This window comes from Dromiciops gliroides, chromosome 1, assembly GCF_019393635.1.
Source record: "Dromiciops gliroides isolate mDroGli1 chromosome 1, mDroGli1.pri, whole genome shotgun sequence".
NCBI classification, from domain to species: domain Eukaryota; kingdom Metazoa; phylum Chordata; class Mammalia; order Microbiotheria; family Microbiotheriidae; genus Dromiciops; species Dromiciops gliroides.
Genome location: NC_057861.1, coordinates 87,789,572 through 87,802,692, shown reverse-complemented (window position 1 = coordinate 87,802,692; position 13,121 = coordinate 87,789,572). Strand labels below are relative to the sequence as shown.

Below are 13,121 nucleotides of genomic sequence, written 5' to 3'. Positions count from 1 at the left end.
CTCCATAATTTCCACCTAAGATCTCTTAAAAAGCCCATGGATACCAAGAGAGTCTGTACAAGCTCACTCAGTGCTGAGAATTGAAAGGTGAAGGAGAGGGGAGTCAACCACAATGAGATATGGGTGCTGGCCAGACCCAGATCTCATCAAGTGTTGACAAGATACTAGAAACTCATGCCTCTTGGCTGAGTTCCTGGAAGTTATGCCAAAATAAGGTCAAGGAGACAAGGCTCTGATCAAGCTTTCTGGTTTGTTCCCACATCTGCTGAGCTTGTGTAGGATTTGGTGATTTGCCTTCTTTGTTCTGAGACCTATAATTCCCCGTTGAGAAGGTAGATTTTTGGAGTCTCACCCATGGAGAGGATGCTCTGCCGGGGACCTGTCCCAGTCAGAACTCTGGAAGCTGTGAACCGTGATTCCCTAGCTAGAAATCCAGATGTTGGTGCTCTTCTGACTTGGTGATGACATTATTTTCTGTTTCTTGGAAATCTCACCCATAGGCAGGATGCTGTGCCTAGGACTTTCCTAAATGGGACCCTGATAAGCTGTACCCAGGATTCCCCAGCTTTGTGATCAGGGGCTGCCTTTATTTTCCATTTCTTTAATTGTTGGTAGTTTATTAGTTAATGCTATTTCTATATGGTTTATATGCTCTAATTATAATTGCTTCTTTCATTTTTTATATATAATAAAATATATCCTAAGTTGCTAAAGTGAACGTGTTATTATTGTGCTTCTTGAATCAAAATCAAAATCCTATCTGCTGCAGCACCTAAGGGCCTTTGCCATTATTACTGTGATGTTTAAAATCTAATTGTGGGGGCAGCTAGGTGGCGCAGTGGATAGAGCACCAGCCCTGGAGTCAGGAGGACCCGAGTTCAAATCCAGCCTCAGACACTTAACACTTACTAGCTGTGTGACCCTAGGCAAGTCACTTAACCCCAATTGCCTCACCAAAAAAAAAAAATAAAATAAAATCTAATTGTGATGTCTAAAAATCTAGTGTGTGGTTGCCTGAAATTAGATTCTTATAGCACCATTCTTTGAGCATTATTTATTAAGCATATTAGGGGTTATTAAAGAGAACATGTGTAGTGAAAGAGTCTAGCTCCCTAGACCTCCTGCTCCTGCCTCTACCTTGACCTTCAACTGAAAAAAAAGATCCCTCTTTCCCCTGGAGCAGGAAGCTCTCTCAAGATTGGCTGGTAGCATTGATTGACATGACTTATAGGTGGTTCTATGAATAGAACCTTTTAGCAGGTGGATGTTACAAACAGAGAAAAACTTAAGGGGGCACTCCCGGTTAGTAAGTAGACATTATAAACAGTGTATACAATGAGGAAAAGGAAAACAGGAAAATGTCCATTTAAGTCTTTTCTCAAATGATTCTTGGGATGTCCTCTGGGTGTAGTTGTAGAATGGAAGTCTTTCAGGTGTGAATGCTGATGATCAAGACTAGCAAGTCTCAGCTGTCGAGTTTCAGGTGTGATTGCAAAGTCCCTCAAGTGTTTCAGATACTGGTAATCAGCTGGGACATTTTCCTACAAAATTGAGCTTCACAACTTTACATAGCTTTGCCAATAATCAAATCAAACAATGAGAGTTCTTGAAAATGTGTTTAAGAAAATGCATAATCTTTTACAAATTTTACAATTGTTGTCCAGTTGTTACAAATGAAACATATAATAAAAAACTGAAACATTCTCTAAAACTTAATATTATTACACTCCCCCTGTGGAGAATAAATTGAGAAGACAATTGCAATATTAATTTAGGAAATGATTTTTCTTTGTTTCATCACTTTTTGCATCATCTGCCTTATTATCCTCATGCCATTATGAGAAATTAAAGGATCTAATATAATTGGTAGCAGATGTCAAGGCCAAATCCAACATTGTATTTATCATGACATCTGAGTTAATTATGGGGGTTACCATAAAAGAACAGAGAAATAAGATAAATGAGCATTGACAAACTTCATGGCTCTACAGACAGCAATGCATTAGGCTGAGGGGAAGCTGAGTTAGGCTTAATCAGATCCATGGGATTGAGATATCCTTGGCATCAGGCATATAGGAGGGGGAATTGAAGTCAGGTGTAAAATGAGATGGCATAGCCAGGCCACCTGGTGCTATTGGAGGAAAATTAAACCAAGAGAATCCAAGCTCAACTCTTATGAATGATGGTTCTCTTGGCCTTTCCCAAGGCAGTGCAGTACCTGGACTTTGTGCCTCTCTCTCCCTTTTGTGACAGGTCAATATCTGTTCTTGTATTTATTCTTCTTTATAATTGGCTGGCATCTTGACCAACTGGCATCTGGAAACTCAGAATGAAGGCAATCAATGTCTTAAATGATAAGTTCTCATAATCCAAGTCTCATATGGGTTTAAAAGCTGAGGATAATGATGATCGCAAAAAATGTGAATGTGCCTTGACTCAGAATATAATATACAATATGCAGTAATTCCAAATAATAACTTTTTTAAAGCTTAGTAAAAATAGTACTTCTAGAATTAATTTACAATTGTCATGGTAATCAATTTACCAATAAAATACTCTATAGAATTTGACCAAATAATCAGTTGGAAAAAACAAACAATTTAGAATATGAGAGAATAATACTTCCAGACTTAATATTATATTATCAAATCAAGACCATCTTGCATTGGTTCAAAAATAGAGAGATGAATAGAACAAAATACACATGGAAGAATAAAAGACAATGAAATTCAAACTGGAGAGTTCTAAACTAATATGAACTTAATATTAATAAGAGTATTAAAAATCTAACCTTGATTACATGAATATAAAAAGCTTTTGTAAATGTTCCCTTTTTAAAGCTAAGTATAAAACACAATCTTAAAAGAATGAAAATCTCTATGAAAATAAACCCATCCTATTAATTTCAACAAGTAGATGTAATAGCATGGAAACCCTTATGTAACATTTGAACTGACATTATTTCCCTGAGTGAATTTAGAACATTTTTGATTCTGATATCTAAAATCCCCACTCTCATATTAATATCTTTCTGTTTACTTCTACATTTTTGCAAACTATGTCCCTGTCCATGGTGGTAGAAGCAGATTCTTGAAATATGATGATGATAAAGTTTCTCTTGTTTTTCTTTAACCCCTTTATTTTCTCTGTTGGTCCTTTCATAATACCAATGCATTATAAGGTTATTAATTAAAGGCAAAAGCAGATTAACAAAATAATTAGGAACAAAATGAGCATATCAGTAATTTAAAGGGTTTTCCTCCAAGGTTAGGAGTACTGTAGAAGGACTACAGGAAAAGTCTGAACCACAGGGCTAAGGTGCTGTGGCTCCCAGTGTAGGATTGTATCTCCTGACCTCCGTGGTGGGAGGATCAAGGGTCATGGCCATGGGAGGAGCAAGAGGTGGCCCCAGGAGAGGGGGAGGAGGTAGGGTCCCGGACCATATCTCCCATGTGCTACACAGCCAAAGCACTTACATTCAAGTATCCGGTTTAGCTGGGGAGGGACCAGAGCAATTTGGCATTCTAGCCTGTGAAGCAGGCTTGGATTCAAACTCAGCCTTTGATCCCCCTTCCCCAGCTGTTAGGGGGTTAAGGCTAGGTCTTTGCCTCCAGGCATGCACAGTGATAACACAGTGTTAGAATTTGAAAAAAGTGCAGGAGTCAGAGGTTTCTCTGAAAAGCCATGGTTGGGAGAGGGGGGATATTTATATTCCTTTGCGCTTGCTCTTCTAACAAAAATAAAAATATAAAATCCACAAAAACAAAGCATTAACATCATCTTGTCCCCCATTTGTCTGATTAAACAAATTAAAATCAGAAACAGGGTTCTTAGGGAGTTAAAAAAAACCCATTTGAAAATTTAAAGGGAAACCAGCTGGTACTTAGCCCTACTTTGAACTTTAAAGAGACAGGCACATAGGAAATAGGGGAAACTTTCTTACCCAACCAGATCAGAAGATCAGAGTTCAGCATTCCTCCTTGTGGTTCACCAACTGTGAAGTTTAAAATCTAATTGTGATGTCCAAAAATCTTGTATGTGGTGGCCTTAAATTAGATTCTTATAGCACCATTCTTTGGGCATTAAATATTTATTAAAGTATATTAGGGTGTGTAATTTAAAATTCTAAATGTGGGTTCTAATCTGTTCCCCCAGTTTTTGGGGGAAACTGACTAAAATCACTGATAAATGAGTTTAGGTTTTTTAAGGATTTATTGAAAGATAGTAAAAGAAAGAGAAAGATTGAGAACAGATTTCTTATAGCCTGGAAATCCATGCCTTCCTAAACCTCCCACTTCTGAAGTCCTCTGCCACCAAGCCGATGTCTCAAACCAAAAGAGGAAGAACTCTCTCGCCAGCGTCTGCTTCCTCCTTCATGTTCCCCTCCCAGAAATGGGAGGTTCTTCAAGCTGATTGGCTAGCTTCATTCAAATTCATGTGTTCACTGGACCCAAAGGTGATCTCAATGTAAAGTTCAAAGTTTTTTAGCTTCTCAGAATACCCTCTTAAGTACCAGCCAGATGTGCTTACAATCTAGTTAACTGGAAGTAAGCCAGTCAGCAGTCAGTCATCTTATCCAATTCAATCATTTTAAATCAATCTCCAGGTGGGCCCCTGAGTATCTGCTAAATCTCTTCTACCACATTCCATTATCTTGACACAAGGGGTTAGTAAAGAGAACACGTGTAGTGAAAGAATCTAGCTCCCTGGACCTCCTGTTCCTATCTCTACCTTGACCTTCAACTGAAAAAAAAAAGATCCCCCATTCCCCTGGAGCAGGAAGCTCTCTGTGGGACCTTAAGAGGGGTGGTCCCCACACACAGCTCCAAGCCAATTGTCTGGGAGCATTGATTGACGTGATTTACAGGTGGTTCTATAATTAGATGTAACTTCCGGAAGCTAGTCACATGCTTTCTCTTCAGGGGGGTGTTGCCCTGGTTCTCACAATGTCTTTCTCAGCAGGGGGTGGCACCCTGATTCTCACATTACACAGGTGCATTTGTATAATGATTTGAGCCTAGAGAGGTCTCTGAGCCTCATTGTGGGAATAAGCTGATCACCCAAATTAGAAAAATTGGCACTAAATCTTAGAATTATGTCAAATATATTATCAATGTATGAGATTTATCCAGGTTGACCCTCAATTAAAGCTCTACATGTCTTTTTTTCGCCATCATTATAACATGTAAAGGTGTCTTCCTGGTCACAGAAGTAAATGAATCTGGATTTCCCCTGCTCCCCCAAGAGATGTGTTTTGAGCTTGGTCATCTTTACACCAATTAGAAGACAGTGGTCTAGCCCTTTTCTTCACTGGTCTGTGCCTAGTTGTAACTGAGGTGGTCTCAGCCTGTAACCTGATGGCAGGGGTGGCCTCCCTTTGATCTTGCTCTGCAGATGCTAATAAGTGAAACACCACCGCTTCCTAGCATTTCTCAGCTAAGTTGTTAACCTTTTAAACCACTGCTTCTTCATACCAACTTGATATTCATCCACTACCTACTTCATTCAGTGCTCTTTTTTAATAGCTCATATCAACAAGAGCTGCCTCCAGGTAACTAGACAGCTGTGAAGGTGATCGTCACAAGGCCATTCTGGGGCAGGTGGGCATAGGGGAGGATTTATGAAGTGAATGGGATTAGGTAGGTGACTGTCAAGCTAGTACCTGAACAGAAATAGACCTTTGTTAAGGGTTAAAATTCTAGCTAGTCTGTCTAAAATATCTAATGAGTGGTCGCCAATAAATTATAAGCTTTAGCAAGAGTTAGACTTTTAAGCATTTATTAAGGAGAATAAGAATTTGGTAAAGAGAGAGAGAAAGGCCTAGATTCCTATCTATTAAAGGGAGAGCACATTTCTAGCTCCGCTCTCCACCAGAGTCCAAAGGAAAGAGTGCGAGACTGAGCGCCAGTCTCTTCCTTCCCCCTCCCACTAGTCCGCATCACTTCCTGATGCCAAAGAAAAGACTCCTGGTCTTGCCCTCAAAGACCTTCGCTTCATGGGCAGAACTCTTCTACAGTAAGTATCCAGCAGGTGGCGTTATTCCAATCGTTACAGTCCCCCCTGTTGTTCCTCAAGAAACAAAATGTTTCCTTGATGGAACAGTAAAAAGAATATAATAACTATTGCTAACTAATAATATGTGAACAACAATATAGAAAAGGAAGAGAGGAAAGTTTTGTCCAGAGGGGCGATTTTTTGTCCTCATGAACCGACGCTTTGACATTGGTCTTGCAAAGGGAGGGCCTCTGCAGAGAATACATATTACAGATGGTGTATATTATAAAAGAAAAAGAAAAGAGAAAAAAACAAAACAAAACTGTTCATTTAAAGTCTCTGAAAGTCTTTTCTCAGATGTCCTCTAGGTGTAGTCATGGAATGGAAGTCTTTTCAGGGGTTGATGTATGGATACTGGTAATCAGCCAGGAAATTTCCTACAAAATTGAGCTTAACACAACTTTAAAATAGCTTTGTCAATAATCAAATCAAACAATGAAAGTTCTCAAAAACATGTCTAAGGGAATACAGAATCTTAGTTGTTAACACGTGAAACATACAATAAAACAAAAATTGAACCATTCTTTAAAATTATATTATTATTATAGTCCCCCCTTATGGAGAGTAATTGAGAAGACAATTGCTGCAATATTAATTTTTTAAAATAATTTTTATCTTTGTTTCATCACTTTTTGTATCATCTGCCTAATTATCCTCATGCCATTATGAGAAATTAGAAAATCTAATATAATTGGTAACAGGTGTCAAGGCCAAATTCAACACCGTTATTTATCATGACACCTGAGATAATTATGGGGGTTACCATAAAAGAACAGAGAAATGATGGGATATGAGCATTCCCACACTTGAGTAATATGTACTGCCCATACAGTATGCCAGGCTTAAAATAGGTGGATGGAATATATGTCCATGCCACCGAACATATTGGAAGAAACTGAGTCAGACTTAATCAGATGCATGGGATTGAAGGCATATAGGAGGGAGCATAGAAGCCAGGTGTAAAAGTGAGATGGGTGGGATCAATGCTTCCAGCCATCTGTACAATATTGTGGGGGAAAAGAGAATAAAATATTAAACCAAGAGAATCCAACCTCAACATTTGTCAAAAGCCGTTCCCTCGGCCATACCTTGACTTCATGCATGTCTCCCCTCATGTGACAGTTCAGTGTCTGCTCTTGCATGTATTCCTCTTGTGATTGGATGGCATCTTGGCCAACTGGCATCTGATAACTCAGAATAAAGGCAATTAATGTCTTAAATGATAAGTTCCCATAATCCAAGTCTCATATGGATTTAAAAATTGAGGATAATAAATGATTGCAAAAAATGTGAATACATCTTGACTCAGAACACAATATATAATTATGCAACAATTTCAAATAATACCCCTTTTTTTTACTTAGTATACAATTTCTTTTTTGAAAAATCATAACATTTAAATATAAGTTAGATCACAACACAATCTCAAAGAAAACTTTTTTGAAAAAAGAAAACTTTTACAAACGTTCCCCTCTTTTTTTTTTTTTTGGAATATGCTTATCAAAAATAATACTTCTAGAATCAATTTACACTTGCCATGGCAACCAATTTGCCAGGGAAATGCTTTAAGGAGTTTGATCAAATAATCAGTTGAGAAAAAAAATAACAAAAACAAACAACTCAGAATATGGGAGCACAATACTCCTAGAATTAACATTGTATAATAAAATCAAAACCATCTTGCAATGTTTCAAAATTAGATAGACAAATGAATAGAAGAAAATACACATGGAACAATAAAAGACAGTGAAATTCAAACTAAGGAAATCTAAATGAATATGAACTTAATATCAATAAGAGTATTATAAAATATAAACTTGATCACATGACTATAAAAAGCTTTTACAAATATTCTCCTTGTTTTAGAAACTAAGTATAAGACACAATCTCAAAAGCATGAAAATCTCTATGAAAATAAACCCATACCATTAATTTCAAAATGTATATATAATAGCATAGAAATCCTATGTAACCTCTGAACTGATACTATTACTCTGAGTGAATTCAGAACACTTTTGATTCCGATATCTAAAATCCCCAATACTCATATCAATACCTTACTTCTACATTTCTGTACAACATATACCCTTCCATGGCAAAAGAAGTGGAATCTTGAACTATGGTGATGATTGTCATTCTTATTCAGCTTAAGTTTTTCTTCTTTAACCCCTCTATATTGTCTGTCAGTCTTTTCACCATACAAATGCTTTATAATATTACTAATTAAAGACAAAAGCAGGTTAGCAAAATCACGAACAAAACGGGCATATGTGGAACTTAAAGGGCTTTCTAAGGTTGTCTCAGAAGCACAGCCAGGCTGGGGAAGGGCTGAGCCTGAAGCTGCAAATGTAGTTAGAGAAAGTTGAGCATGCGCATCAGTTCTCTGGACTTCCCAGGCAGGGGAAGCAATGGGCTTGGCCATGGGAGGAGTAGAGGGTGGGGTCTGGAGAGGAGGGGAGGGACCAGAGCAATTTGAATCAGACTTGATTTTGAACTCAGGCCTGGATTCCTCTTCCCCCACTTTGCCTCCAGGTGCTAGGGGATTAAAAGCTTCCAGAGGGTGGGTAATTGCCTCCAGGCATGCAAAATTAGAGCAACAATTAGTGTTGGAACTGGGAAAAGCTGCAGGAATCTCTTCAGGTTTCTCAGAAAAAGCATGGTTGGGAGAGGGAGAGATATTTCCTTGTGTGAGTAAGTTGCTGGCTCTTTTAACAAAAATAAAAAGAAAAATAGAAAATCCAGAAAAACAAAGCATTAACATGATCTTATCTCCCATTTGTCTGGTTAAACAGACTAAAATCAAAAATAGGGTAATTAGGGAGTTTAAAAGGTCCATTTGAAAAAATTTAAAGGAAAACACAGCCAGTACGCCAGTACTTAGCAGTTAAAGGGAGAGGGAGGGGAAATTTCTTACCCAACCAGAAGATCAGAAGACTGAGGTTTAGCTTTCCTCTTCGTGGTCAGCCATCTGTTAAGGGTTAAAATTCTAGCTAGTCTGTCTAAAATATCTAATGAGTGGTCGCCAATAAATTATAAGCTTTAGCAAGAGTTAGACTTTTAAGCATTTATTAAGGAGAATAAGAATTTGGTAAAGAGAGAGAGAAAGGCCTAGATTCCTATCTATTAAAGGGAGAGCACATTTCTAGCTCCGCTCTCCACCAGAGTCCAAAGGAAATAGCATGAGACTGAGCGCCAGTCTCTTCCTTCCCCCTCCCACTAGTCCGCGTCACTTCCTGATGCCAAAGAAAAGACTCCTGGTCTTGCCCTCAAAGACCTTCACTTCATGGGCAGAACTCTTCTACAGTAAGTATCCAGCAGGTGGCGTTATTCCAATCGTTACACCTTAGGACAAAGGGAAGATAGAGGATGGAGGCAGGAAAAGGCACCAATAGGGCACAGGCAGAAATATCTGACATAACACTGTCAACATCCCAACCACCCTCCTAGTCACTAATGCCTAATAGATAAGCCTTTAGATTGTCTCCATCCCCTATGTTTCTTGATACGCCACAGGGATTAGCAATAATTCCACAACTAGAGATGAACGAATTCTTGGATACAGAATAGCAGCATTCAGAAGTCTTTCTGGAAGACTCCTGTAGCTAAGACTGGTGTTCAGATGTTGTATCTCAATCTCCACATTGCCCAGAATGAAAGAACAAGGTTTTCCTAAGAAAGTTTTGCCATTGGGTATTCCAGAACTCAAGCAGATGCCGCAGATAGAGGCAAACTTTCCATGCTTTAGTATTCAAGAAATTTGGGGATCTCCTGCATGAGGAATTGTGGTTTGGGGTAAGAGAAGGAGGAGAAAATGTTGAAGTTTGATTTGTTGACAGTTAAACCTTCTTGATCTCCCAGTGTGAGAATCTGCAGTCTACCTCTTCTCACCCCAACCAGCTTCAGGGCTGAAGATCAAAACTGACAAATCCGAACTCATGGACAAATTGATTGCTTACCTTCTTTCTAGCAAAGAGCTCCTTCCTATCACTCCAAACAGCTTTAGGCCAATCTGGTGGTTCATTTACTGGATTTTGCTTAAATCATCTGTACAGTTTTCCTTTTTTAAAGTTGGTTACATTCTCTGTTCATATCATCTTTTCATAACATACAGAAAGCTACATTTCACGCATTCAGAACAGACATATAGCCACAGACATGCTGGAGGGGTCTCGAGGAGAGCTCAGGCAAGTCAGTGCCTTTGTCATCTTGGCTCTCTCCCTTGGAAGGCCCCTCTCTCCAAGTTCTCGGGCAACATGCAGTTTTCATGGGAAGAAAAATGCTTCAAGAAGAGCACAAAGAGAGAACAAGTTGGGTGAGGGAACTCTAGTGTCAGGCTCTTGGAATCCAGATAGGAAGAAATATTGAACACAGTGCAAAAAAAAAAATATAAGGGGGAAAGATTTTCCTGTATAAAGGGTAGTTAGAGAGTCAGGAGAAAGATTTTTTGCTTCAAGGAATAAATAACAAAGAGCCACAGGTGTGATCAAGAAAGACCATTTGGTGATATTCCAGCATTCATTGCGGGTGACTACCATCCTGACAAATAAAAGATCTGCTATCCAACTGAACTCAGCCCTGCTCCCCCAGGACTTCTCTGAATTTCTTAATCCCCTACCCCGCCCCCTACCCAGCCCCATAATAAAGGGAGGCTTTTGCCAGGTCTGGAAGCACTGGCTACCATGGGCTTCAGCCAAGGCTCAGGCCTCTGAGAGTGGAGAAGGCAGATCCTCCCGCCTCCTGTCTCTCCCCTCCTCCTGCTAGGCCTCTGTGCATCCCGGGCCTTGGCTGAGATTAGGCTGCTCCTTCAGGAGCCTCAGAGGCAGGTGAGCAGTGCCATGTCTCTAGTCACCTATGCCAGCAGTGAAGAGAGCAAGCCGGAGGCAGAGCCCGAGGTGGCCTCCTCAGCTCCAGCAGCTGGACCCAGCCTGGGAGTCCTCTTCCCCTCCCTCCCTCTGCCCAAGGGTCCTCCCCTCCTGTCCCCACCTCTGCAGCTGCCGAAGACCCTGCCTCCACCGGCCAGAGACCCCAAACTGCAGCCCCTGGCCTCACTGCCCTCCAGCCTGGGTGGCTCCTGCCCGCCCCCGGGCCTCAGTCTGGCTGAGGCTGAGGGGGTGGGCAAAAGGCTCTGGCTCTGGCTCTGGCTCAGGCTGCCCCTACCTTGGGCCCCAGGTCTCAAGCTGCCCTCTCCAATTGGCCACACCCAGCCCTCTCTGAGGCTCTCCAAGCCAAAGAAGAGGACTAGGGAGCTGGTGAGGATCCCGGCCCCAGAGCTGCACCACGGAGATTCAGATTCAGAAGAAGACGAACCCACAAAGAAGAAAACAGTTCAGGGATCTGGGGAGGGGACAGGTTTATCAGCTTTGCTTCCCCAGCCCAAAAACCTGAACACAAAAGAGACTAGCAGATTGCTCCTGCCCTGTGCTTTCTCTAGAAAACCCAGGGATGACTCTGCTGACACCAAGCTCTCCAAACTGGTCCCCAAGACCAGAGCTGCAGCTTCTACTTCCTCCTCTTCCCCTGTTGTGGTGGGGGGCCTCCACCACTACCCCATCACCCTCAGCCATCAAAGCAGCTGCCAAGAGTGCTGCCCTACAGGTGACTAAAGGGATCAAACAAGAGGAGGATGACAGTGATGAGGAAGTAGCCCCTGAGAACTTCTTCTCCCTTTCAGACAAGGCTGAGCCTCCTGTAGCTGAGCCATCCCCATCCCTTGTCCCTGCTGCTTCTGAAGAGCCACCCCCAGGCACAGAGCCAGAGTCTGTCTTCCAGGATGATGGGGCCAATGCTCCCCTTGAATTCAACATGGTGGCTGGCTCAAGTGGGGATCCCTGGGTGCCTGGGGAGGACTACAGCAGTCAGCCCTACAACCAGTTCCCTACATATGGTGATGCTAGTGCCACTGGCAGTTACTCTCAGGATTATTACAGCAGTGGCTACTACCCTGTGTCTGATCGAGCCTTAGCTCCCCCCCCTCCCCCCAGGAGATTACCCCACATACCTCTTTCATTGAGGATGAGGCCTTCAAGAGGCTTCAGGGCAAGAGGAACCAGGGAAGGGTGGAGATTAGCTTTGTGGAGATCAAAGGGGGTGACCAGCTCAGTGGGGCCCAGCAGTGGATGGCCAAATCCTTGACAGAAGAAAAAACCATGAAGTCCTTCAGCAAGAAGAAGGGTGAGCAGCCACCAGGCCAGCAGAGGAGAAAACACCAAATCACATATCTGATTCACCAGGCTAAGGAGCAAGAGTTGGAACTCAAGAAAGCCTGGTTAGACAATAAGCTCAGCCATGGCCAGACCCAAGCCAAATATGGATTTTAGGCTTCTGGAATGGATTCCCTCAATGACCCTATCTTCCCCTTTACCCAGTACCAGGTGGCCTGGCCTTGCCCTTCCCAGCTAACACCTTTGGGAGCCCCAGAAGCTCCAAGTCCAGGACCTTCCTCCCTAGGACTCCAGGCATCACCTCCCTGAGAATGAACACAGTGGATTTCATTTTCTTAATAAAACTTAGGGGGCAGCCAGGTGGCACAGTGGATAGAGCACTGGCCCTTGAGTCAGGAGTGCCTGAGTTCAAATTCTGCCTCAGACACTTGACACTTACTAGCTGTGTGACCCTGGGCAAGTCACTTAACCCCAATTGCCTCACAAGCAAACAATAAAATTAAATTAAATTAATTAAAATAAAATAAAACTTAGAAACTGCAAAAATAAACAAACAAATAAATAAATAAACAGACCAATAGTCTCAGTGGCCCTGTCTCGTTCCAACATAATGTAGGACACTTAGCAGAACACAAGAGGTTTCGACTAATCTCAGGGGGAATGGTAGTACTACTACTCCCCTTATGGTAACCTTATAGTATTGCTTCCATAGGGAAGGAAAGAGTTGCCCAGTTGCTAAGACAAGAGCTTCATAGGACAGCCACCCCATGAGGGTTATTGGGCTATCTTTTACCCTGAATAAATATTAAGGTGAGGTATGGAAGAGTAGTATAGCAAAACTAATCAACCCATTAATCAAGTCTGATAGTAAATGCCATAATAGTCCATACAGAATCTCCTTACTTG

At 41.4% G+C, this 13,121-nt stretch overlaps 1 protein-coding gene across 1 annotated transcript; it reads left to right on the top strand.

Moving 5' to 3' along the window:
• Positions 1 to 10,889: 10,889 nt before the first annotated feature.
• Positions 10,890 to 12,371, top strand: LOC122740206 (proline-rich protein PRCC-like). The gene is given in 3 exon segments (XM_043982118.1): positions 10,890 to 11,582; positions 11,584 to 12,027; positions 12,030 to 12,371. Coding segments are annotated over 3 exon segments (1,479 nt in total).
• Positions 12,372 to 13,121: the final 750 nt, after the last annotated feature.